Source organism: Danio aesculapii, chromosome 6 (genome assembly GCF_903798145.1).
Source record: "Danio aesculapii chromosome 6, fDanAes4.1, whole genome shotgun sequence".
Taxonomy (NCBI): domain Eukaryota; kingdom Metazoa; phylum Chordata; class Actinopteri; order Cypriniformes; family Danionidae; genus Danio; species Danio aesculapii.
The window spans coordinates 33793728-33817641 of NC_079440.1; the positions used below are offsets into that span (position 1 = coordinate 33793728).

Sequence of the window (23914 nt, forward strand, 5' to 3'; positions counted from 1 at the left end):
ATAAGTCATATGGATTTCTTTTATGATGATTTATGATGATCATTTCTGGAGCATGAAAGCTTCAGTCCCTATTCATTTGTCATCCTTTTCTCATTTCATAGAAAAAAAGAACCCAATCGGCAAACACATTTGCAAAAGAATGAACCTCGCTAAATTTAATTAGATTCAAGTGTTAATTATGAAAAAATGTACGAACTTAATTATAGATAAAGTAATTTTTTTTAATGTGTATTTCAGGGAAAAGTTTTTTTTCAGGATAGGAAAACCGGTTAATCTTCTCGGCTGAAGTTTGAGAAATAGATTTATTTTTAAAGTAAATAGTTTAAAGTAAATAAAGTTTGTGAATGAGTTTTTATAGATTTAACATAAACAGACATGGAAAACAATCTGATGAGGATCTTTTCAAAATGATACAAACTATCTTTTACATGCTAAAAAAGTACAAATGCTTTCACTATATGTACATCAAATTTGTTTTTTTGGGTAACACTTTAGTCACAATTTTTGCTATAAACTACTGGCTTATTACCAGCCTATTATTAAGATATTAACTGTTCACTAGTTGTATGCTCTTATTCCACATCCTAATCCTACCCAAAACTTAAACCCAACTTCTACCTTACTATTAAAAAAAAATTATTAGTAGTTTATTAAGATAATAGCGTTAGTTAACAGTTTGTTAATGCCATGAATTGTAACCTAAACTAAAGTGTAAGATACAAATACGATACAATGTTTATATTATTCTAAACTTCATAATATTTGTTGCTTTTGATGTGAAACATAGTTAAGGCTGAGGACAGGTTTACTGCATGGTTGGGTCTTAATCATTTGACTGCCAAAGAACCATGTATGGTAACTTCACTGACTCACAATATAAAAGTTCAAAAGTCTTGTTATAATCCCTAGTAAAACCAGAATTTTTTTCAATCAGTATTTTAATGAGTGCCCAAAGGGTAAAGTGTTGTTAAGCTCGACAGTGTCATTATAGATGCAGGCATTTTGAAATTATGATAAAATGTAAATACCAGTGGTTTGCTAATTTTAGAAGAGGCTACAAACCAAAACACCATCCAAAAACCCTAATCTATATACTGTTTACATTATACTTGGTTTTTGTTGATCTCAATCTGAAAAAAATATGCTTCTATTTTTTAATGAATTATTATTTTTTCCTTTCAACAATATATCATGTATTATGCATCACATTTTTAGTTTCAATTTAAGCAGTCGACTAATTGCAATTGTAATTATTAAAGTATTTCCTATGATTTTCTTTCAAACATACAAACATGTCTAGATAACATAATACCCTACAGTAGGTAAGCCTTTAAATGGCATTTTAAGCTGAATAGTACTATCTTGCAAAATAATTAGTAAAATATTATGTACTGTCATAATGAGAAAGACAAAATATATTCGATATTAGAAAATGGTTATTAAAACTATTATGGTGAAAAACTTTTTTTTTCCTTTAACTATATTTTCAGCACTTTTTTTTACATTTTTTTTTAGCAAAAACTAGGGGTGTAACGATTTATAGTAATACGATTTATTGCGATGCAAAAATGTCACAATATGCATCGTGGCGTTATGACGATTTTATTATGATATGACGTCCGTTTTCTCATTAGTGAGCTGCCGTCACATGTGAGTTCAGATTGCATTTAATGTTTTTTTTCCAAAGCGAACAGAGTGTTGTGCATGAGAATAAATGTTTAACAGTGTCAGTATAACTATTCTAGCCTATATAATATTGAATATAATGCAATAGGGAATCTGATAATGACAAATGTCTGATTTTACTAGTGAATTAATGGTCTAATAATATTGTTAATGACAGATTGCAAGCATATGTCTCAAACATAATAATACATCTTCAGAATTATGAATAGTTGTATTTTGATGTCATCACTTTACTCTGCATTAATGACCAGGACAAATTTAAAGTCTGTTCAAGTCCATTATTCAAAGTCTATTCAAAATTTACCATTTTAACCAACAGTAGACCTACACACAATATTATTGTTGTTTTACCATATGTCTGAGAAATAACAATAATAACAGCCTACTCATATTCACCTTTATTTTACATCTACAGAATCGTGAGAAAATTTACTTGAATAGAATACAATTTTTTTTTATTTTTGCACCTTTACTTAAATTTTCCTTATTTTTGTTATTTTCTTAAAGAACAACAAAAAGAAACAAAAGAAATACATTGAAAATTGTTTACTTGGTAATTTTTTAAATAAATCTTTTATTTGCATTTCAGTTTTAATTTTTATTCCAAATATCGTGATACATATCGAATCGTTGACACTATATCGTGAAACACATTGTATCGTACCCCTAGCAAAAACCCAATAATGCCTTTTTTGCTGTCGTAATTTGCATCCCTATGCAGTGTAAAATTGCTTTAGTTTTTGATATGAGATCCAACCCAGTTCCACTTGCTCTAACATTTCTGTCCTCGTCACTGGTAAACACATGTATGTACATAATAAATGCATTGCATCAAACAATTCATTTAAAGGCTAGTACACAGCACTTGATTTTTCCTTTTGATATTTGATGTCAGCTGTTTATCTGGGATGTTTGTGTCCCAGTGGTGAAAGAGCATGTGTGAGTGTGAGTGTGAGTGTGAGTGTGTGTGTGTGTGTGTGTGTGTGCGTGTGTGTGTGTGTGTGTGTGTGTGTGTGTGCGTGTGTGTGTGTGTGTGTGTGTGTGTGTGTGTGTGTGTTGGCTTGGAGGAGATGCTCGCAGACATGCAGAACCTCTGATTAGATCTCTGGTGTCTGCTAGAGGTGTAGATCAATCCCAAACACACTGCAACTCCATCTGCTGACTACAGCACACACGGACTCCAATATACACACTTGTGGACATACATCACACTGCTTTTATCCACATTTTTCCAATGCCTCATAAAGATTTACACGAATTATGGGAGTAATTAAACTGTAAACCAGAGCTTCTCAAAGTACAGTCTTCGGTCAGAAAATTAAATCCAGACCAACCTCCATTTTACACATATTTTACACACATTACAAAACTACACATATTCAATGAAAAATACACTAATTGTAAGGAATTAAAATTGTGGATTTCTACTTTAATAAAGACAAATGATAGCATGATCAATGGCGATCAAAAATGATATTTAAAGTTTTCCTGTGAGATGCTGTTGTCATGACACCCAGTAAGTGTATGGTGTTTGCGATATTAAGACAACACTCACTCTTCACCGCATGAGCATTTGAATGGGTGAGGATGTCAGTTTGCAGAAAAGAAAAGTGTACAAAAAATGATTGGACAGAGAGGTAGGCGTTCATTTTGCTGCTTTATGCTTCATTTCGCCACTAAAACCAAAAGTTCAGTCAGCTGCCCGAATACGTACACTGCCGTTTCTCACATTAGACTGCTCTGTATTTTGTATTCTGTATCTTACTTTGGCCTTGCTGTTTTTTTTGAAAATTTCTGTCACTAAAATGAACTGTCACTTCTCAAATTGACATCTAAGATCTTAGTACACTGAAGTCTGAAATTCCGCAACAGATTAATTAATATGCATTGAACTTGGTGTGCAAGGTTTGTGTCTGTGACCAATGATTCAGATTTTAATATGAAAAAAACTTCAGTGACTTCAGTGTACAAAGACCTTTACACACTTATTATCAATGTATTCTTAAATGCAAAGGGCACTTTTTATATACAAAATTGTTGATTTATGTATGTGCATGTTTGAATATATCACATTTATAACCAAGTCAGACTTGGATCTTTAAATTGAGACATTGGGAACCCTCAGAAACAATGTAATGTAATGTTCGGATTGATCTTGTTTTGATCCTACACCATCTATAGATTCCACAGATGATATAAATACATATAAATAAATTTAGACCTTAATGAGTCTGTTGCAACTTAGGCTCATTGTGGATACGTAACCCTGTCTAGTGTCTACATTTCTGGAGAGTGTGAATTATGTAGCCAGAAGTACGTCTGGCTGCATTTCATCTTTAAAATGAATGCTGTGAGGTGGTATAATGCCGCCGACGGCTTCTGTTCCTTTTTGAGCTACCAGCTAACTACTTATCTTTAGCTGGACAGCTTTTCTGGTGTTACCAATTTGCCAAGTAGATTGCCACATATGTTGGCGGACTTGGGACGCAGAGCAAAGTTGATAGTGATGATGGGGTTTGAGTTCGGCAAAGAATGGTTCCAGAAACCAGGTAAAAAAAGAATCAAAAAGTTAAATAAATAAATAAAGTACAGGCTGAAGATGTGGTGAAATCAAAAGGCTGCAATGGCTTTTATTTTTCTAGATTGTTTTTAAAAACACCATCGGTTGGGTTCAGGGAAGGGGGTGGGTGGGTCAGTTGGCCAGTCGACAGCAAGCTGGCCTGGTCGGTTGAAGTGTATACTGCGACCTCTGGTGGATTTACATGAAAGGAGAACACGCAAGAGAAATTTGAGGTCATCATAAAGCGTTGTGTACATCTAGTGGATTTGCAAACACAAAAACTGCAAGCCGTTGTACCTCCAGTTATGTATTTTGCTGTCCCACGAAATGTAGACCTGGTTACGAATCCGCAATGAGCCTGAGTTGGTCTATTGAGTTTTGAAGAGACTTTCAACCAGCATAACCAAAAATGTTTTGAACCAAATCACCTACCCGGCTTTTAAAATAACACGGGTAAAGATCTGGGTGGGGCCAAGTAGGAGCACTCACTCTGATCCCCCAGGCTCTGCAAGAGTTGGGGAAATTGCAAATTGACCAAAACAAACGATAACAATTAGCTTAAGATTGGCAAGGAAAATTCGGCAAGTTAATCAACCAGCAGAACCTGGGAATTTAAAAAAAAACACGGATAAAATTAAAGCACAGAACCAAACCTACCTCTCACTCTTATTATGGAAATTGATTATTTGTAGTGCAACATTTTTATCATTTAAAGTAATTTCTTTTTAAGATGGAAGTTCCCATCTGGGAACCTGAAAGGGCATCAAACATCAAAATGTACAGTAAGTGCAACGCAGTGAAATGCAGTAGGAAATATGTGGACACTGCAATGGAAGGAGCTAAGGATGTAAACACATGCAGGATACAGGGGCAAATCAGTGTAATAACTGAAGAATCTGTGGAATGCATTGGTGTTTGTGATGGCCTTGGGCGAAGCAGCAGACTGGTGGAGTATTTGGCATGAAGGACTGGAGAGGCAGTTGATGACAAAAGCATGGCCTCGTATAATCATGCCCTCTGCCCAAATCTTCAAATGGCTTAGCGGAGAGATCTGTTACTGATATGTGCTTCCAAAGAGCTGCTCAAATCAACAGTATGAGATGATTCAGTCAATCTATAAACACTCAAATATGATGGAGTTCAATTAAGCAAAATAACAGATCTGAGAAAAACATCTGGTGGCTCATCTACACTGTAAATGTTTTCATTATTATGACAGCTTTGCTCAAATCAATTTGATAAAACTGCTTATATTTTACCCTCATAATTCACAGCTAATTTTATTGGATTTATGAATAAGTACTTTCAACAAATTCTTTTTCAATTCACACTCCTATGACAATAACTGAGGCACTGCAGACTCACTTAACATGACTGATATAACCAGTGGGCACTTATCTTTTGACGTTTTTTTGCGTATAAGCCCCCAGAGCACTAACTAGTGAAGTAGACAAGTGCAGACACCTGCTAGTCCCCAAGCAGGGCTAAAATTATATGACTACACTAGCACACGTCAAGCTGAAGCGAAGCTTGCGGCCTGAGAGCGTGTATGAGTGGGCAGGCGTGTGGCTCCGAGGGCTGGACTTCCTGAGAAATGTCAGCTTGCATTTGCTCTGTTTGCCTTGATATTTTTCAGAGGAAAAAGGGGAAGTATAGAGAGAGAAAGAATGGAAGAGACATAAAGCATTGCATTGAAGGCCCCATGAAATCAAACAAGTTTTTTTTTGTTGATGCTATTTTCTGTTCACCTATGCATTGCAATGCATTAAGACCCAGGGGATAACACTTTAGAATTTGAAGATCAAGGTGAATTGTAGGGCTGGACGATATGATCAAAAACCTTGATTAATTAAACCTTGATTTCGATAGCTGAATGATATTTTTTTTCAATTACATTATTAGTTTACTCTTGTTATCATTAAATATCTTCTATTTTAAAATGTGACTGAAATTAGTAATGCTTGTGGTTCTGTCTGCTGTGGCATGAAGGAATAAAGCGAAGGAAAGTTCTTGGCACATTTTTTTTTAAAAGAACTACTGCTATTAAAAATCCGCCAGGCTTCTAAATATTAATGTAACCCACCGGTCCTACTGCACCCAAACCGCTCTGAGCTGGGATCGAACCGGCTATTCGTTGCATAGGAATCGGTTGCTTTAACAAGGTGGCTAAAGACCATAGCCTCTAGCATATGTCACTAGAGCACTTTTAGAGGTCAGAGGAGTGAGGTTTACCTGCATAGCACTTCTCTAGCTGGCCTCTGTTACACTCATCCCCTGATGCTAGAGGCCATGGTCTTTAGCCTCCTTGTTAGAGCAACCGACTCCCATGCAAAGAATCACCAGTTCGATCCCAGCTCAGAGCGGGTTGGGTGCAGTAGGACCAGTGGGTTACACTAATTTTAATGAAATATTAATTACATTGTCTATGTTTAATGGTACATAAGCGCTGGCTTTTGAATCGCCACTGTTTCCTCTAAATAAACCGGCAAAAGAGATGATTTACATGCAGTAAGTCCTTTAGATTACGTATGAAAAAGTTGCTCTTATTTTTTGTTTTGCATTTATGAGAGAAAGTGTGAGTTTATGTTGTCACATTGCCGTGCATATGAACAATGTTCACGGTTTTCTTTAGGGAAATTCAAGCTCTCAGTCTGTTTATAAGCGGTAATGTGTTTTTAAAGGGAAAAAACAAATTAACTAACATGGGGGAATGATGCCAGTTATAGGTGTCAGGGTTGGCAAGGGGGACCCAAACGCAGAATAGACAGGAGAACACAAGGTTTATTTACAGGAGGTAAACAAGGCAACGCAGAAGGACAGTCCACACAATAGTGAAGGGTGATGGCAGAAGAACAGGCTGGTGAGGGGAGGACTCAGGACGATACAGAGAGGAGTTTCTTATGGAGGGGGAAAACAGGCTGGTCGGGAAAGTCGAAATTCCAAACTTCAGGCCAAGCAGTCAATAAGTAGCTAGCCAAACCCCCAGTTTGGGACAGGGGTGGCAAACAGATGGAACATCAAATCAAGGGGATCCACAATCAGCGAAGACTCAGGAGGCAAGTGACAAGCAACACAACAGGACTAGACAGCTGGGGAGACAAGAAAATTAAAAGTGCAGGCAAAAAACAAACTAGAACAAAAATAAGAAATATTTAGGAGGGGGGGAAATAGAACTCGAGAAGTAAAATGAAACAAAAAGGAACTAAAAACTACAAAAAATTCAAACAAAATGGCAAAAGGAATAAACTATAGCTTAAAATAAAACAGAAAGCTAAACACAACAACCGGAACTAAAAAATGAAGAACTAACAAAAGACTAGGTCCAGACTGGGACGGAGGATTACAAAAATGGCAAAATGAAAACTCGTAATTAGTCTTGAACTACAAACAAAATGAAAAATGAAAATGACAGCAACCTTTGCTGAAAGAAGAAAACTAAATAAACAGAATCCAAAGGATAAATGAATTTGAGGTAAAGATCAAAAAGACTAGTACTAGACTAAGGCTAGACAAAAGAAACAAAACTAGACTATATAAAAAACCTCTATTAAGCACTAAACAAGATTAGCGACAAGCACACAAAAGTTAGTATGACGAACCGGCAAGGACAAATGGAAAATGAACTCATTATGAAGGGAGTAGAGAGCACGAGGAACAGGTGAAACAAAATTAGACAAACAAGACTAAACAAAGGGGCGAGGCATAGGAAAACAAGGAGGCGGGACAAGGGGAGCACATGGCCAACACAACAAAAGAAACAAGCATGTGCTTATACACAAAACAAACAGAGACATTAAACACAGACAGGAGTGACAGGACTGTAAGGGCTGGATCCTGACAATAGGTTGATGAATGATTTTCTTTGGTTTATCTTCGATTAATCTTCGATTATATTCCAGCCTCAGTTAATTGCACTTAAATTGTCTTCAAGAGTTCACACTTACAGTAGCTCATGATTGATTATAAAGCGTGTTTGGCATGCTATCCCAGAAAAAAGCCCTGAGCTCATAAGATCCTTGAGCTCGGGGTTCCCTCTCTTTTCATTGGGAGAGAGAGGAGTCTGAGCTCAGGTAGGTCTTGGGAGCTCCCCCGAATTCATTCGCTCAGCCTATTCCTAGATTATTAGGGGTTACCATGGCAGAATGAACCACCAACTATACCAGCATATGGTTGTGGAGTGAATGCCTAGTACTAAAACACTCATATACGGGGCCAATTTGGCTTATTCAATTCACTTATACTGAATGTTTTGGACTGTGGGAGGAAACTGGAGTACCTGGGGGAAACCCACACGAGCATAGGGAGAACATGTAAACAACATAGAAACGTCAATGGACCATGCCGGAACTCAAACCAGCGACCTTCTTGCTGCGAGGCAACAGTGCTAGGATGGGGGATTCTTCAAGGCAAAGATGACTAAGGTAAGGAAATCTGGTCATTTTTGTGCGTTTGGATTCATCTGAATGGTTAATCATATGATAACTATTGCAGGACCAACCATGGTCAATCATAAGCATGTGATCCTCTCAGAATTAGTTTAGAAATTAACTTCACTTCCGGGAAACATGCATGTATCTTCTTTTACTTCTGAAGGGGAGAACTAAATTGGGGCTAAAATTATATTCAGCTAATTAAAAATAATTTGGACATCTTCATCCTGTTTAAAAGTTTTCACTCCCAGCTGTTAATGCATTATTTTTCCTTCTGAAGCCTCAGTGAACATTTGAACCAGTTTTGTAGTTTGAGTCCCTTAATTGTCCTCAGGGTGAAAAGATGGATCCTAGTCAAATATTTGATCCAGGGTTTAAATATGAAGATAATTCTGGAAAACTGAAGAAACTGCAGAATATGGAGGATTTTTCTGAACAGCAGGTAGTTTAACTGATTGGAACAAACAAGGGAGTCATGAACAACCATCACAAAGGAAAAAAAACGATCCAGATAGAAACACACTATATTAACAACCAAGAGCTCACAACTGTCTTGTGAACTATATGTTAACATCTCTTATTTATATAAAATATCTTAATCAGGACCATCCTAAATAAAAAATGACATGCATTTTCTATGATTTCTCTTATTATATATTTTTTTTATTCATTTTCTCTGATTTTGCAAAGGGTTCACAAACATATACAGTATGCATCTCCATATTTTTTGAGATATTTATGCTTTAAGTCTCCATCATGGACAGTACAAAAAAAAAACCTTAAAATAAATCAATAAATCGTAACAAAAGATGAAAATAAGCACCAGACCGCATTAAATACAGATTCCTCCACAGCAACAATAAATAAGCTTTGTGTCAACCCCAATAATCATAAAGTAGTAAATTACTGTCTGCCAAAAGCATGAAACCAACCAAATTAAAGACACATTCTGAAAAAAAAATAAGCACTCAAACTGTAAAGAGCTCTCAGTCCTGAAGCCAAAACAGTGTGTTGGAGAACATCAGTTTACACTCAACACCACTGACAGTGTCTTCAGGACAGGCTGCCGGTTTGTGTGGATCTGTCCGGCAGGATGAAAATAGCCCTGTGGTTTATTTCAAGCCTCGGAAACGCAGCGGAGCTCTGGAGATGTCTGAAACAGCAGGGTTTGTATGAATACTGTAATTAAACTGTCACCACCGCGGTTTCACACATGCACATGTGCGCGTTAATGCCTCTGCATGGATACAGGGGAAATGCTCTGCTTGTTTCTGTGTGAAGGTAAAACTGGTCGTGGGTCACTTACCACTCCCTGAGCAGCGATGAGGGCGGCGAGTGTGCTGCGTCCAGAGGTTCCTGGAGGACACAGAGACAGACGGATCTCCTGACCCTGGATCAGCTGTCTGTCCATCTCCAGCAGCACCGCTTCAGCCTGCTCTGCTGTTTCATACTCCACCACAGCAAAACCCCGGACCGGACTTCCCTCATCCTGAGCCAACTGCAAAACACAAACATATGCAGCGTTTAGAGACCAACAACTCTTACTAAAGGATTCAATTCAATTAAATAAGGTCATTTCACTCATTAAGTTAATTAAATTATCCAAAAACCAAGAACAGTGTTATATTTTGCTGGCTTACAGTTGAAGTCAGAATTATTAGTCCTCCTCAATTATTAGCCCCCCCCCTGTATTTTTGTCCCCAATTTCTGTTTAATGGAGAGAAGATTTTTTTCAACACATTTCTAAACATATTAGTTTTAATAACTTATTTCTAATAACTGATTTCTTTTATCTTTGCCATGATGACAATAAATAATATTTTACTAAATATATATATATATATTTTTTAAATAAAACAAACAAGACTTTCTCCAGAAGAAAAAATATTATAGGAAATACTGTGAAAATTTCCTTTCTCTTTTAATCATCGTTTCAGAAATATTTAAAATAGAAATACAAATTCACAGGAGGGCCAATGATTGTGACTTCAACTGTTTGCACTTATATTATCCCAAATGTTTTGAAGAATGTTCAAATCCAGAGAAACAAGCAATTTTAAATAGTGATTAATTGTGTGATACACTCTTGGTTTCCAGTTTGGTTTTATAGAAAATAGAAACACCAAATCTTTTTTATTATGTTGTGTTTTATTAGACTGCACAAGAATGTGTTTCCCAAACAACAACATAACTTGCAGCTGAACTACTATAGTATGATGCATCATTTAGGAAAGGAGCGATGTAGTGATGAGTGTTTCCCAAAAACTGTAATTGTTCTGTAGCAGATCCATCGTTCGAACCACATTAGTTTTAATGTAAAATGTCCGTAATGATGCTCTAAATGGGGCAGAGTAACAACTTCTTTCAAGAAAAAAGTTTTTATAATTATTTTGTTTTATACAAATGATATTGTTTTACATGCACACAGATACATACTTTTTTGTTTAATCCGATATTAGTTTTGGTAAAAACATGCATTCGTTTTTTCATAGGGCCTTCCATAGGGAGAATATTCCAAATTCTATTCTAAAACCTAAAACCACTTACTATAGCAAGCAGGTAGGCTTATCTCATATTGCCTATATATCAGATATATGGTCAAATAATGATGTAAAAATTAATTTTATTTATTTGTTGCCATAACTACATTTAGATTTAAAAATCCTAGATTTTTTTTTTTTTCAAGCTTTGAAGATGTAGCAGATCTTTGCTTGTAAATCATAGGTCACCTATACAGTAGCTTATGTTTTGAGCCACGGCTGTTTAAAATGGCACAAATGATTTTGAAGTGCTTTACGAAGGGAGCGCAATTGTCAATCTGATTTGGCACAACCGAATTGTAATAAAAGAAACCTTTGAAAACAAACTACACATGAAAGAGATAACTTCAGGCTTTTTTTAAAAGAATAATTCAAATTAATTGTTCAGGGTTCTTACACTTTTTCCAAATTCCATCAGTTTTCAATCACTTTTTTATGCTTTTCCAGCACCTAACAACCACGGTAAAACCACAGTAAATTACGTTTATATATGCTGTATATACATTTTCACATTTAAATCCGTTGTGCTATTTAAAAAAAAACAATATGACACACTTTGGAGCATGGATTTATTGGCATAGTTAACCCAGAAATGCTAAAAAAAAAAAAAAAAACAGTTATTGTATGAAGTATCTTTTTAAGGTTTGGTCTCTTTCTTACAGTCAGATCGTGTTTGGATGTAGTACCAAACTTTTATGTGCATTGCTATTCAAAATTCATGAAACAAATTAAATCCTTATAGGTCTGAGCCATTCACTATAAAGCCTGAGGGATGGAGTTTGCAGGTAACCGCGTTTGCCACACATTTTAATCACAAGATGTTCTATTTTATCCATTGAATCGTCACGATGTTGTCAGTCGTGCAACTGCAGCGCGTTCACCATTGCAAAAGGGCTTAAATTCACTAAGATTAAACTAATATTGCAGCTCATGAAAAGACCGTTACTGCTATTAAGATGACGTATGCAAATAAGTTATATGTCAACTGTTTTAAACTATTTCTAAGCACCGCGTTTGGCGTTTTTAGGTGTAAATATTCATTCTGCGTGAATGTCTCTTAAGATCGCACATGCGGTAAACATTTTGCGATGAAAACTAGTCCCAGGGCAACAATTTTATGCACTCGCACAAATACGATTTCAGGCGCATATGCAAATAAAACAGTCGCAATTTCGAGCCCTGCACTTTCAAATTCAAGCAGGTTCAGGCACTGACCTTGAAAACACTAAATTAAAAATTAAGCATTTTCCAGGATTTCCAGCAGCCGTACGACCCCTAAATGTTGGAAAATTCGAAAAGAATAGAAAGAAAAATAGGCATAGGGGAGATAACTCAGAATATAACACAACCAGGAACTATGCTTTCAACTACAGCTCTAGAGGAATAGTTGCAACCGTACAAGTTTGCGACGCAGTTTGCTAACTATAATTGTGATGACAGAACTTGCGACCTTAGTTCGCTAACAATCTAACACCTTTGTCAGGTTTTACAATGTTTGGTACATCACCCCACACTGATCATTTCCCAGTTCTTACAGTGCATGATTTTAACCAAAAGATTACAAAAATAAACAAAACTATTTCATTCATTTTCATTAAAATTCACAACAGGATTCATCTTAAATAATGGAAGCATCATTTATCTGCTGATATAATATCTCAGCTCTGCAGGGTTGTACGGAACCTTGAGGAACCCATTGATTTGTGTCTTCTGGTGTTGATTTGTGAGTTGCCTGCAGCTAAAGGATGTGTTTAATGATTGTGACATCTGACATGAAAAAGAAACCCCCACTGCATACTAAGCGCTACTTTGATATTAGAATGGAAATTGATGTTTAATTATTGATAATTTTTTCCTTCTGGCTAACATGAACACATTTCTGTTCATTGATATTGTGTAGTCCAAACATCTCAGGACAATTACAGTATTATCTGTGCAAATGATTTAAAATTTGCTCTTTTTTTAATTAATCAAATGTGATAAGTGACCTAGAAAGACAGTACATTTTTTTAAATAAATATAAACACTACAAACAAGTAGGCCTGTCACGATAAGGAATTTTTGTTATTATTATTATTTATTTATTTATTTTTATTGTTCTTAAGGTTAGATTCTATAATTTGATGTTAAAAGGAAAATGCTTTTTATAAATACTCTAAAATGTCCTATTACATAAATGCCCAATTATAAACTCTGACACCGGTGAGGTAGAACGTAAATGCCAAAGTAAAATGGCTTTAATGTTATTTGTGAATTTAAAAACATGTATTGTAATGGCAAAAATGAGGTCATCTCCTAGTATTGCATGATAAGTCGATATCTTGATTGTTCTGACAGGCCTATAAAGAAGCATATTTAAAAGCAAAAGAATTCTTGCAAAAAAAAAATGTGCAGAAGCTTATTTGCTAAAATATGCTAAAGACTCTCTAATTCCCATCGCAATTACCAGGCAACACTTGTGAATCTCACAGTCCTTATGAAGAACCACACAGGGAATCAAGACCATTCACAAGGTGAGTCTGAGTTTACATACAAACACGCGCTCTCCAGATGTGTTTTGAGGTGTTGCCTTTCATCCGCGTGCGTCATTTGTTTGGATTAGCCTCAAGGGAGACCAGCGGCACCTCATCAAAACATCTCCACCAACTGTCAGGGACTGACGAGTGGAAATAACTGCCTCCTCTACAACTCCTTCATCATGTTCGGCTTAAAGCGACGTGTCGTTCATGGCATTTAAATACTCTGGATCAAGTTCATGACTCAAAATACTGAGCTCAGGTTCCATAGATTCAGCGCATGATCCAGAACAATGACTCTTGATCTTGATTCAGTATGGTTCACTAGTTCATGACCCACAATCACATTAATCAAGTGTTTTGTTCACATTCATGGGTTGTTTATTTCTGTCATCTGTGCAGTTAGCGAGTACACAGTGCTAAAAATGTAAATGTAGGATATATTTTGTTCTATTAAGTCAATTCAGCTCTTGATTCAGAATTATTACTCATGTTCCTGATGGTTCTTTACAAAGAACTAGACTGATCCAATATTATTATCAAATTTTCACTGTTCATTTATTTATTTGTGCAGTTAATAAAGACAATTCAAGATAACATTGTGTCAGCTATTACTATTACTTCTGTTTCACCAAGTTTCTTTTTTATTCACTACAGTGAATCCTGGGCTTCATTCAGACTAATTCCTTCGCCAGCTTTGACAGATTTTGTTTTTATTTTATTTTTTATTCATTTATTTATTTATTTTATTATTATTATTTTAACAAATTATCAGGGTTGACAAGCAATTCCAAGACAAATAATCCCCAAAGCAAAAATCCACTTTTAGGTCAAACAATCACTTCCTACATGAAAATGTTTAGCATCCCTTCATTGGCTTCCTGTTAATTTTAAAATTCAGTTCAAGGTTTTACTTATTGTTTTTAAAGCACTAAATGGGAAAGCACCTTCTTATATTTCTGAACTTATAAACTTACATTTAACTCCTCGGTTCTTAGGTTGTCAAATAAAATTTTACTACAAATTCCTTGGTCACGACTTAAACTGAAAGGAGATAGAGCCTTTGCAGTCGCTGCTCCACGTTTGTGGAACAAGCTGCCACCGGACATAACGAGTGCTTCTTCTCTCTTTATTTTTAAGTCCAGATTTAAGACACATTTTTATTCTATTGCCTTTCCTGGCTTTTAATCTTTATTTTGCATGGTTGCTGTCATACTATTGCTCTCATTATTACTTTTATTGTTATTTTACTGTTTTAGAATGTGTGTTATGGTTTTGTTCAGCACATTGGTCAGTGCCAAACTGAAGTTAAATGTGCTTTACATAAACTTTACTCACTTAATAAATGTGTTTTTTAATAGAAGGACACTTAAACCTAAAACTAGAATGTCATTCAAGTCAGAATAATTTATTCAACTGATTCATTAAAATAGCTGATTCATTCAAGAGTAAATTAAATAGCTTTTTTAAGGGGCCACTTAAGGGACCACGCCTTACTTTGCCTCCTTAACCAATCACCTACTCTCTAAAACTTGTTTAAGGCAGACCAGCCTATATTCTTCTTGTTCTCTCTGACCTACCATCCTTCCCTCTATTTCCTTGCTTTCCATTAACAATCTTTATAACCCTGTCTTCCCTCCTAGGTTCACCGGTGGATTTGGGGGGGGGGGGGGGGGGGGGGGGGGGGGTTTGTTGTCCAATCACTCTACCAAATATTACAGAGATGGTACCCCCACTCTGAGTCTCTGGGCATCATCGTAGAACGACCGATCAACCTACCTACCTGTTCACTGTTTTTCTTCGTACTTCCCTTCACCTTCATTCCATAGCTCAAAGTGTGGAGTGGTCCATGCTGATGAAACAGGCAATAAATGAACCATTGCTTCACTCAACTCCATTCAGAAATGAATCATCGCTATGTGTTGATTTGAGACACAGTCCTGTTGCTGCTTATAGGTGCAGAATGTGATCCGCCAAAATGCTATCCATTAGAATAATAGCTTTGAAAACACAATCCCTCCCCTGCCGTCCAAAGCCACGCCTCCTAAAAATTACAAACACGGACACCTTAAAGATCCACTAGGTCATGTCATTCGCCAGTTAGAAAATATCATAGTACTTTATAATACTACAATTCAGAATGAAAAATGTATTATATCTAGCACGTTTTCAGTTGTGTAGTAAGCAAAACTTGTCATAATGTGCAATATTTCATGCATGCAAGGATCGCTGGTCTCACTCTCTTATGCACTTTGTCCTAAAGCCACTACTATATGCTAAGTGTTTGGCTGGCGGGGTGCAGAAATTACACTTATTAGTAAGCCATACTTGCATGCAATTTCAGACTGAATATTCAGAGTAGCATGGTAAACAATATAGGGAGCGCGTCACAGGTTGTCATTGTTAAAAAATGAACCAATGTGAATATAAAAAAACAACTTCACCTCAGTAAAGCTGGCTAGGCGGAATAGCGCTATTTACTTATGTTTTGTTGTTAAACTAAATAAAATCTACATTATCAATGCTGTAAAAGGTTCCATATGAAATTGAAAATAGTCACATTAATCGCAGGAAGATTTCCGTGGCTGAACAACACTTCTGTGCATATAACCTTTTGTTTAAACAACACAATCTATATAAGCTTTGCGTGACCAAAATAGTTTTAAAACATAACATTGCCTGTCTAAAAGAAATACTTCAGCCATGGTGTCATCCTTCCTTCAGCGTGCAAAAGCAACTTCAATATTTTTCAAGACTTTAAAAAGTTTTACATTCAGCATTCGTTTTTTTTTACTGCTGTCACTCTCAAGTTTCTAGTCTCTAGTTAACCCACAAACGGTGGATCAGTATGAACAGGGGTGCGCTGATGTACAGTACAAATCTATATTTGTTGACAGACAGTTTGGGCTACTTATCAGAATTATGGGAAGTGCAGGCCTGGCTAAAATTAGAACATTGAACATTGTTTAGTCTTATGTCTTACACAGAATATAAAAATACATATAAATACATTTAGATCATTTACTTTAATCATTACTATTGGAATGTGAAGAGACTTTCAACCAGCACATCAAAAAATGCTTCTGAAGACAATCACCTTCTGCACCTTTAAGGTTTTCATTGGAGAAAATTGGCAAAAACAGACATTACAGTGCCTAAAATGTACAGTGCCTAAAATGTAAGACACCTTATTTACTAAAAAGTACTATAAAATCAATATCACATTTGCACTTGTGCTATTCAATCTGAAAACAGCTTTGGTATATAATTGAAGTTGTTGCTTGTGTGATATTGCTAAGCTTACATACAATAGAAAAATGAGACAATAATCTCATACAGGTGTGGTTTTTGCCTCATATGTTGAAATGTAGGAGCATATCACTACATAATGAGTGTGTTTGCACCAATCGACTGTATGAAATGTAAGCGGACCGACTGTATGTCTGTATATACTTACAATTTCTGAATAGCAGTGCAGTAAACACAGATGCACAGTATTCGCACATAAAGAGAGAACGGGACAGAAGCATGAGGAAAGAATGGATGACAGCTGAATGGAGGGGGTGTAAAAAACTGATCATCTACAGTATTGGCATTTACTCTGATGGAAATGAGACCCCCGAGGGAACATAGATGGAGGAAGGAGAGCAAGAGATAGAGAAGGAGGAGTGTGAGGAAGTGAATGAACGACGGAATAATGTGCCGACAGAAGAGCACAGAAGAAAAGACAGGATGTGAGATGAAGACATGCTGATTAAAGGACAGATAAAAAGGACGGGCATCAAAGAAGATTGAAGCAAAAAAGCGACAAAATTTTATTCGAATTGGAATGTTAAACATATATGAGCACATGCATACACATATATGTGCATGATGGTGAGAATGTTGGAAATCATGAATCTGTAATGTGTACTAGTGTGGCCTGGATATTTCTTTCACACTGTCACACACACACATGCATGGCGTACGTCCTTGGCAGTAATAAGTGGTGCGGTATGTCTCAGAGGAACCCAAGCTTATCTGTGCCAGTTATAATGCAGTCAGGACAGCGTATGTAAAAGTCTAAATATAGAGGAGGAAAAGCATTCGTCATTTGGAAGAGTGTCAAACGTTTGTGTGCATGTCCGTTTGAACACTACCGTGAATGCAGACCATTCCCAGAATCTACTTTCCCTGAGGAACATTTTACTGCTCCATCATAGCTCAGCAATTTTGACTGGAGTTCACAAAATGTATCAGACATTTAACTTAAAGGTGCCTCAGAGTGCATTGATTCAATACATTAAATTTTTCTTTGATATCTACATTGTAGTTATGTGGCTTAAGCAAGTTAAAAATTCTCATATTTTAACCAGAGGAATTATTTTTTATTGAATGAAAAGCTCGGTTTTGACCGTATTTGGAAGGGTCATGAATATTAATGAGCTCTGCTTTGATGGTCTGCAGCTTGTGTCAGTGCCTGCTTTCTAGGTCTGGGCGATTTGGCCTAAAATCTCAATTAACTGAACATTTTTAACTCGATTATGATTAATGAACGATTATTTTATTTATTTATTTTATGTTTTTGCCCTCATAGTTCACTCACAAGTGTTGTAGAGTAAATATGCTCATATGCAAGTGAGAGATTTTTGAATGAAGGGTGCATTACTTGATTTTAAAATAATTGAAGTAAACACACTATCTATTATCTATGATTCTTAACTATGTTCCTTATCTTTGATTAACACTCAACAACTGAAATTAAAACACACATTGGGCCTTGCACATGCGGCTCTCCACACCGCCCACCCTCATCACCACTACCAAACTGATAATCACAAAGCTTGTGCTGCGTGTCGTTGTGACAAGTAGTTACATTAGTAGTACAGCGCGTGGTTATGTGAAGGCTGTGCCAGACCGAATGTGTGCAAGCGGAAGTATAATATCAGAATAATATAGTATAGTATAAATCATAACATAGTAAGTATAAATTAGCCTTAACAGAGCGGGGTCATGTGACTCCACATGGTAAGGAAAGTAACTGAATAAATTCATCTATTCATTTTCTTTTTGGCTTAGTCAGGGGTCGTCACAGCGGAATTAACCGCCAACTTTTCCAACATATGTTGTACGCAGCGGATGCCCTTCCAGCCGCAACCCAACACTGGGAAACACCCAAACACTCTTGCATTCACACACATACACTATGGCCAATTTAGCTCCTTCAATTTACCTACTGCATAGTGCATGTCTTTGGACTGTAGGGGAAACCCGGAGCACCTGGAGGAAACCCATGCGAACACGGGGAGAACATGCAAACTTCACACAGAAATTCCAACTGACCCAGCCGGGGCTTGAACCAGCAACATTTTTGCTGTGAGACGATCGTGCTACCCACTGTGTCACCATGATAAACATGCATTACACAGTTATACTCAGCAGTTTCCATAAATGTATAATCTGTATATCCTACATTTTGCGTTCCGACAAGCTTTGAACACTCTGTGGTCATGTATAGCTGTCTGCTTCACAAAATTACTCCTTTTCAGTATCCCTGTCTCACCCATTTTCAAAACAAATGTCCCACATAAATAGTATGATTAATACAAGCTTAGATAAACTTAAAAAAAGAATGTATATATAATTGTTGTAATCTCATTAGGAAACATTGCAGTCAATCAAACGCATGCTATTAATGATCTCATGTAGTTCATCAGTCTTGTTTTGATTGGCCTGTTTTTCACTAGGATTTTACACTCATGGGTTTTACTTGAGAATTAGTAAACAATCATAGGCGCAGGATGAACAAACTCCAGGCTAAGGCTAATATATGCACTGCCCTTTAATGCATTTAAAAAGATTTACGACCGACCAAGAAGAGGTTTTAACAAAAGCACCACCTATCAACAAACATCTATTATATTCAACAGGTACATTAAATTATTTTATTAAACTCTCCCACTGATCTACATTACCGGTCAAAAGTTTGGGGTCACTTTCATTTAAAAATCTAATTAAAATTATTCTGTTCATCAAGGCGGCATTTATTAAACATTAAAAAAAGGTTCAATATTTATAAAATATTTATTTTTTACTTACTGTATGCAGTTTCAAATAAAATTATTACTACTTGTTGCTTTTATTACTATTACCAGTAATAACTTTATTACTTTTAATAAGAGCGATTTCTGAAGGATCGTGTGACTCTGAAGACAGAAGTAATAAAGCTGAAAATTCATCATTGCAGACGCAGCCCTCACTATTCTGCCGGCTCCGAGAATATGAAATCATTCTCTTTTCACGAGGCCAATCGAAAACCGAATTTGTTATTCAGCAATAAATATTTGACCTTTAAAATATTAAACTCCAAACAATTGCCTAAACAAGATTACTACACTATAGGCTAGACTACATTACAATGAAACTACCAATTTAATGCTGAAAACAAATTAAACCAGAATAAAATATAATACCTCTCTCGTAATACTCATTTGTCGTTTTATTACTTATGTCCTTGACCAGCAAAACAAAATAGTCCACTGGCCAGCACTTTTGGTTTGGTTTTCAGAGCTGCTGCGAACTCCAGCAATAAACAGCGCTCATCAGTGCAACGTGCGGGGTTGGATAGTTTCATTTTTGTGCAGAGGGGACTTTAAATTTAATTGACAAACTTACAATAGCTAAAGTGTTGTGTTATTCATCAACATTAAATTACATTTGTATTACACCTTACACCAGTTCATGTTTTCAATGCATTTTTTTTCTTTGCTGCTATCTCCGTGGTCTCTGGCCAGGGGGAGGCTAAGCCTTCCTCAGCCTTGCGCTCCGCCTATGCAAACAATGGTGTTTGAAGCTCACTGTATGTCTTTCTATGAACTGAACTCGTATTATTCAGCTATGCCTAGGTTTATCCAGATTTTTATTCAATGGCGTTTTTACATCTGAGATATTTATTCTGAAATTCTTTAAAAATAACATAGCAGAGCACAGAAAGCATAACGGTTGAAGAAAAAAACAGTCAAATTTGGAAGAATGCATCCTGTGAATGTTTTGAATGTTACTTGTGAAAATGTAAATGAACTTATTAAAGAGGATCTAGAGTCGCAGAGGTGTGTAATTGCTTGAGTAGCGGGTGGCTCCATCCCACCAAGTTCAGTGTCTCTGCGTTTCATTGTTCTTGATGCCTGAATAAAATTAAAAGTGGAAATAATGCAATAAAAGAAATAAATGAGAACTGTCAATGGAAAAAAACACAGAAATACTCTCAATCGCTCACAGCTGTGCATATTTAGAAGTGCGTTGGTGTTTCCAGTCGTGTAAAAAATACTTTGGTGGACACAGAGAGGTGCACTGATGCGAATAATGTTTTCTTGGAAGGATTGAATGAGAAATGTTTGAGCTCACAGATATTACAACAGATAACAGATCATTTCTATTATAGCAAATCCCTTTTTAGAGTATGCTTCAATAAATAGTGCTCGACGATTTGCTTCCCCCTATAATTATAGCATAATTCTCTTAACAGACACATTTTCTCATCACTGGTTCATACTGAAATCTACAAATGTAATTGCAGAAAGTCTGAGCATATTTTAGTTATGCTATACAAAGAACACCAGGAAAGATTCTGAAAGTTCTGAGTTGGAAAGATTTTTCATGCACAGGTAGTGTTTTTCAGCCCATGATAAACTTCCACTGAAATTTTTTTGTGATTATTTTAGATAAACAGCACAGTGACAGACAAAAATGAAGCAGATCTCCCTTACTACAGTAAGAACTTTCCCAACTGTTATTTGATTGATTTGTTGTTGAGTTAATTCAAGCCTTTCTGCAATGATGAGTCACACGCACACACACGTTTAGCTTTGCACTGGTTTTGCACGGTAAATGTGACAGGATACACGTTAATATACACTGTATGAATATCCGTTTTGTTAATGCACAAAATAAACCTGATTTAAATCTGAAAGCTTTATGTGACTATTTTTAATTTCGCAAGGTTCCTTTTACAGCATCGATGTTGTAACGTAATTCAAATATAATCAGTTAAATAGACTTAAGCATTCATTTGGTTGTTAAAGCATCAGAAGAGACGAAAGACTGCTTAAACGCAGGCGCCGTCATTAGCAGCAGGCTAGCACAGAAACTCCATTGAAAATACTGGGGTAAAATTAATTTCCATATTTTAAAGATGTGGAAAAATATATGCACTTCTTGTTTCATCTGATACCCACTTTATATCGTATCTTAGCACGGCAGTGAAGATCGCTGTTTTTTTTAAGAAATCAGATCTTAAACACAACGATTTTGTATGGGATGACAATTAACCAGAAGCCCTGGGGCTGGCTGACTGAAATTAAAAGTCTGTGTGCACATACCTCCATTGTGCTCACTATGGCTGCATTGAAATTAACAAAAACTACAGTAAAACTTGAAATATTACCGCAGCTTAAATGTAACGTTTTTTTTCTTCATCAACCATTACTATTGGTGAAGTTTGTTCCTTGGCACTAGCTTGTTTGGTTGGGACTGCGCATCGATGGATTTGCTCTTCAGTGTTTGGACTTTCTGCAGTGAAATTTATACCACACTGAACTAAGCTGAACTTTGAAAACTGGACTGACACATTTTCAATTTACTTAAACTTCTATGTTAAGCTGCTTTGACGCAATCTACATTGTAAAAGCGCTATAGAAATAAAAAGGAATTGGATTGAATACTCCATTGTTCAGAAATTATTTAAATGTTCAGATTTACTAATTAAATATTGTTTCTTATCACTAATGTTGAAAACACTGTACATAAACAGGAAAGATGACAAATAAATGTCCACTTATTTCCTAGTTTAATTGTGTTTATTTCAAGGAGAAACTCTTTTTATTTACTTCCTCTTGTTTTTTGTTCCTTTAAAACACCCACCTATTCAGACTCTCAAATGTTCAGACACACAGAGCCCCAAATGAGCTTGTTACATCTCGTTTCAAAAGAGAGAGAGAGAGAGAGAGAGAATGAAAACAGAGATGGTGTATAAAAATCAGTTATTTAGAAGCACAGAAAAAAGCACCACCCAGGGCTCTTATCCCATCCAAAAGACATCAGACAATCAGACTAGCAGAAAAATCAAACAGGAAGTAGACGTGTGTGTTTGTATATGTCAACAGGCTTCTGCGTGTCAAATTAGAGCAGAAAATAATTTCAATAAACATCGAGCTGCAAAAACGACAAACTGCTCTCTGTCTGAAAATCCTTCAGGGTACTTGACGCAAATCAAATATAAAAATGACACTCTACGACTTTCCTCTGTTAGGGCATATATGTTCAAACAAAAGGAGAGACTGGACAGCCAATAGAGCTTCTCTGTGTGTAAGTGCAGGTTCAGTCACACCGCATGGAGATGTTCAACCAGTAGCCATTACTGACCTCAGGCCAGAGAAATCAATACAGCAACTGCCTTGATTTCAACACACAAACAGTATATCAAACCATAAAACTCTCCATCAAAAGCAAATATTGTGGCTGGACGTCTACATGGCGTGTTCCCTCTGGCTCGGACATACTCTATTTTCCGTTATAAATGGTTGACCTTTGAGAGCGATACAAAGACCCCAGTGAGATTCAGAGAAAGAGGAGTGCTGGGCAGTGTGAATGAAAGAATAATGCCGAGGCAGTGGAGAATAATAATAATATATATAAAAAATCTGCCTTATGTAACTTAAAAAATATATATCTTTTTACAAAAATACTAATTTTCTTTCCCTTTTCTTTTTTGGTCAATGGCGCTTGCACACACAAAACTTGATAACTAGATAATCTCTGGATCCCCAATGATATCTTTTAGTCTGCTCCAAGTCACATGAATCCAGATTAATAAAATGGCTTGGGCTCCCAGGGGCCTCTGTTCAGGGTTCCAAAACAGCATGAAGTCTCTGTGACCTTCAGGTTCCTCATTTATGGCTTAGACAGCTCAATTTGTTAATAAGACACATGTTGTGAGTTATTACAATGGGTCAAGTAAAGATGATTGTATTGTGCTTGTGTCTAGGACAACACTGGATGTGTCATGATCAGTTCAAAATTGAGGATTCATCATTAGGAAGAGCAAACGGAAAGAATAAAATGTTTTGGTAAAGCGTGACATGATAATATCATGATTTTTGTTTAGTTTTCCATAATACATAATTTTCGATTCTATGGTGAAGACAT

At 36.2% G+C, this 23914-nt stretch overlaps 1 protein-coding gene across 1 annotated transcript in view; it reads right to left on the minus strand.

The window, feature by feature from the left end:
* Window positions 1–23914, minus strand: part of raver2 (ribonucleoprotein, PTB-binding 2) — a 137237-nt gene that overhangs the window by 44863 nt on the left and 68460 nt on the right. Inside the window, exon 4 of the mRNA XM_056460038.1 lies at window positions 9983–10174. Within this exon, the coding sequence (XP_056316013.1) occupies window positions 9983–10174 (192 nt within the window). The remainder of the gene's footprint in view (window positions 1–9982; window positions 10175–23914) is intronic.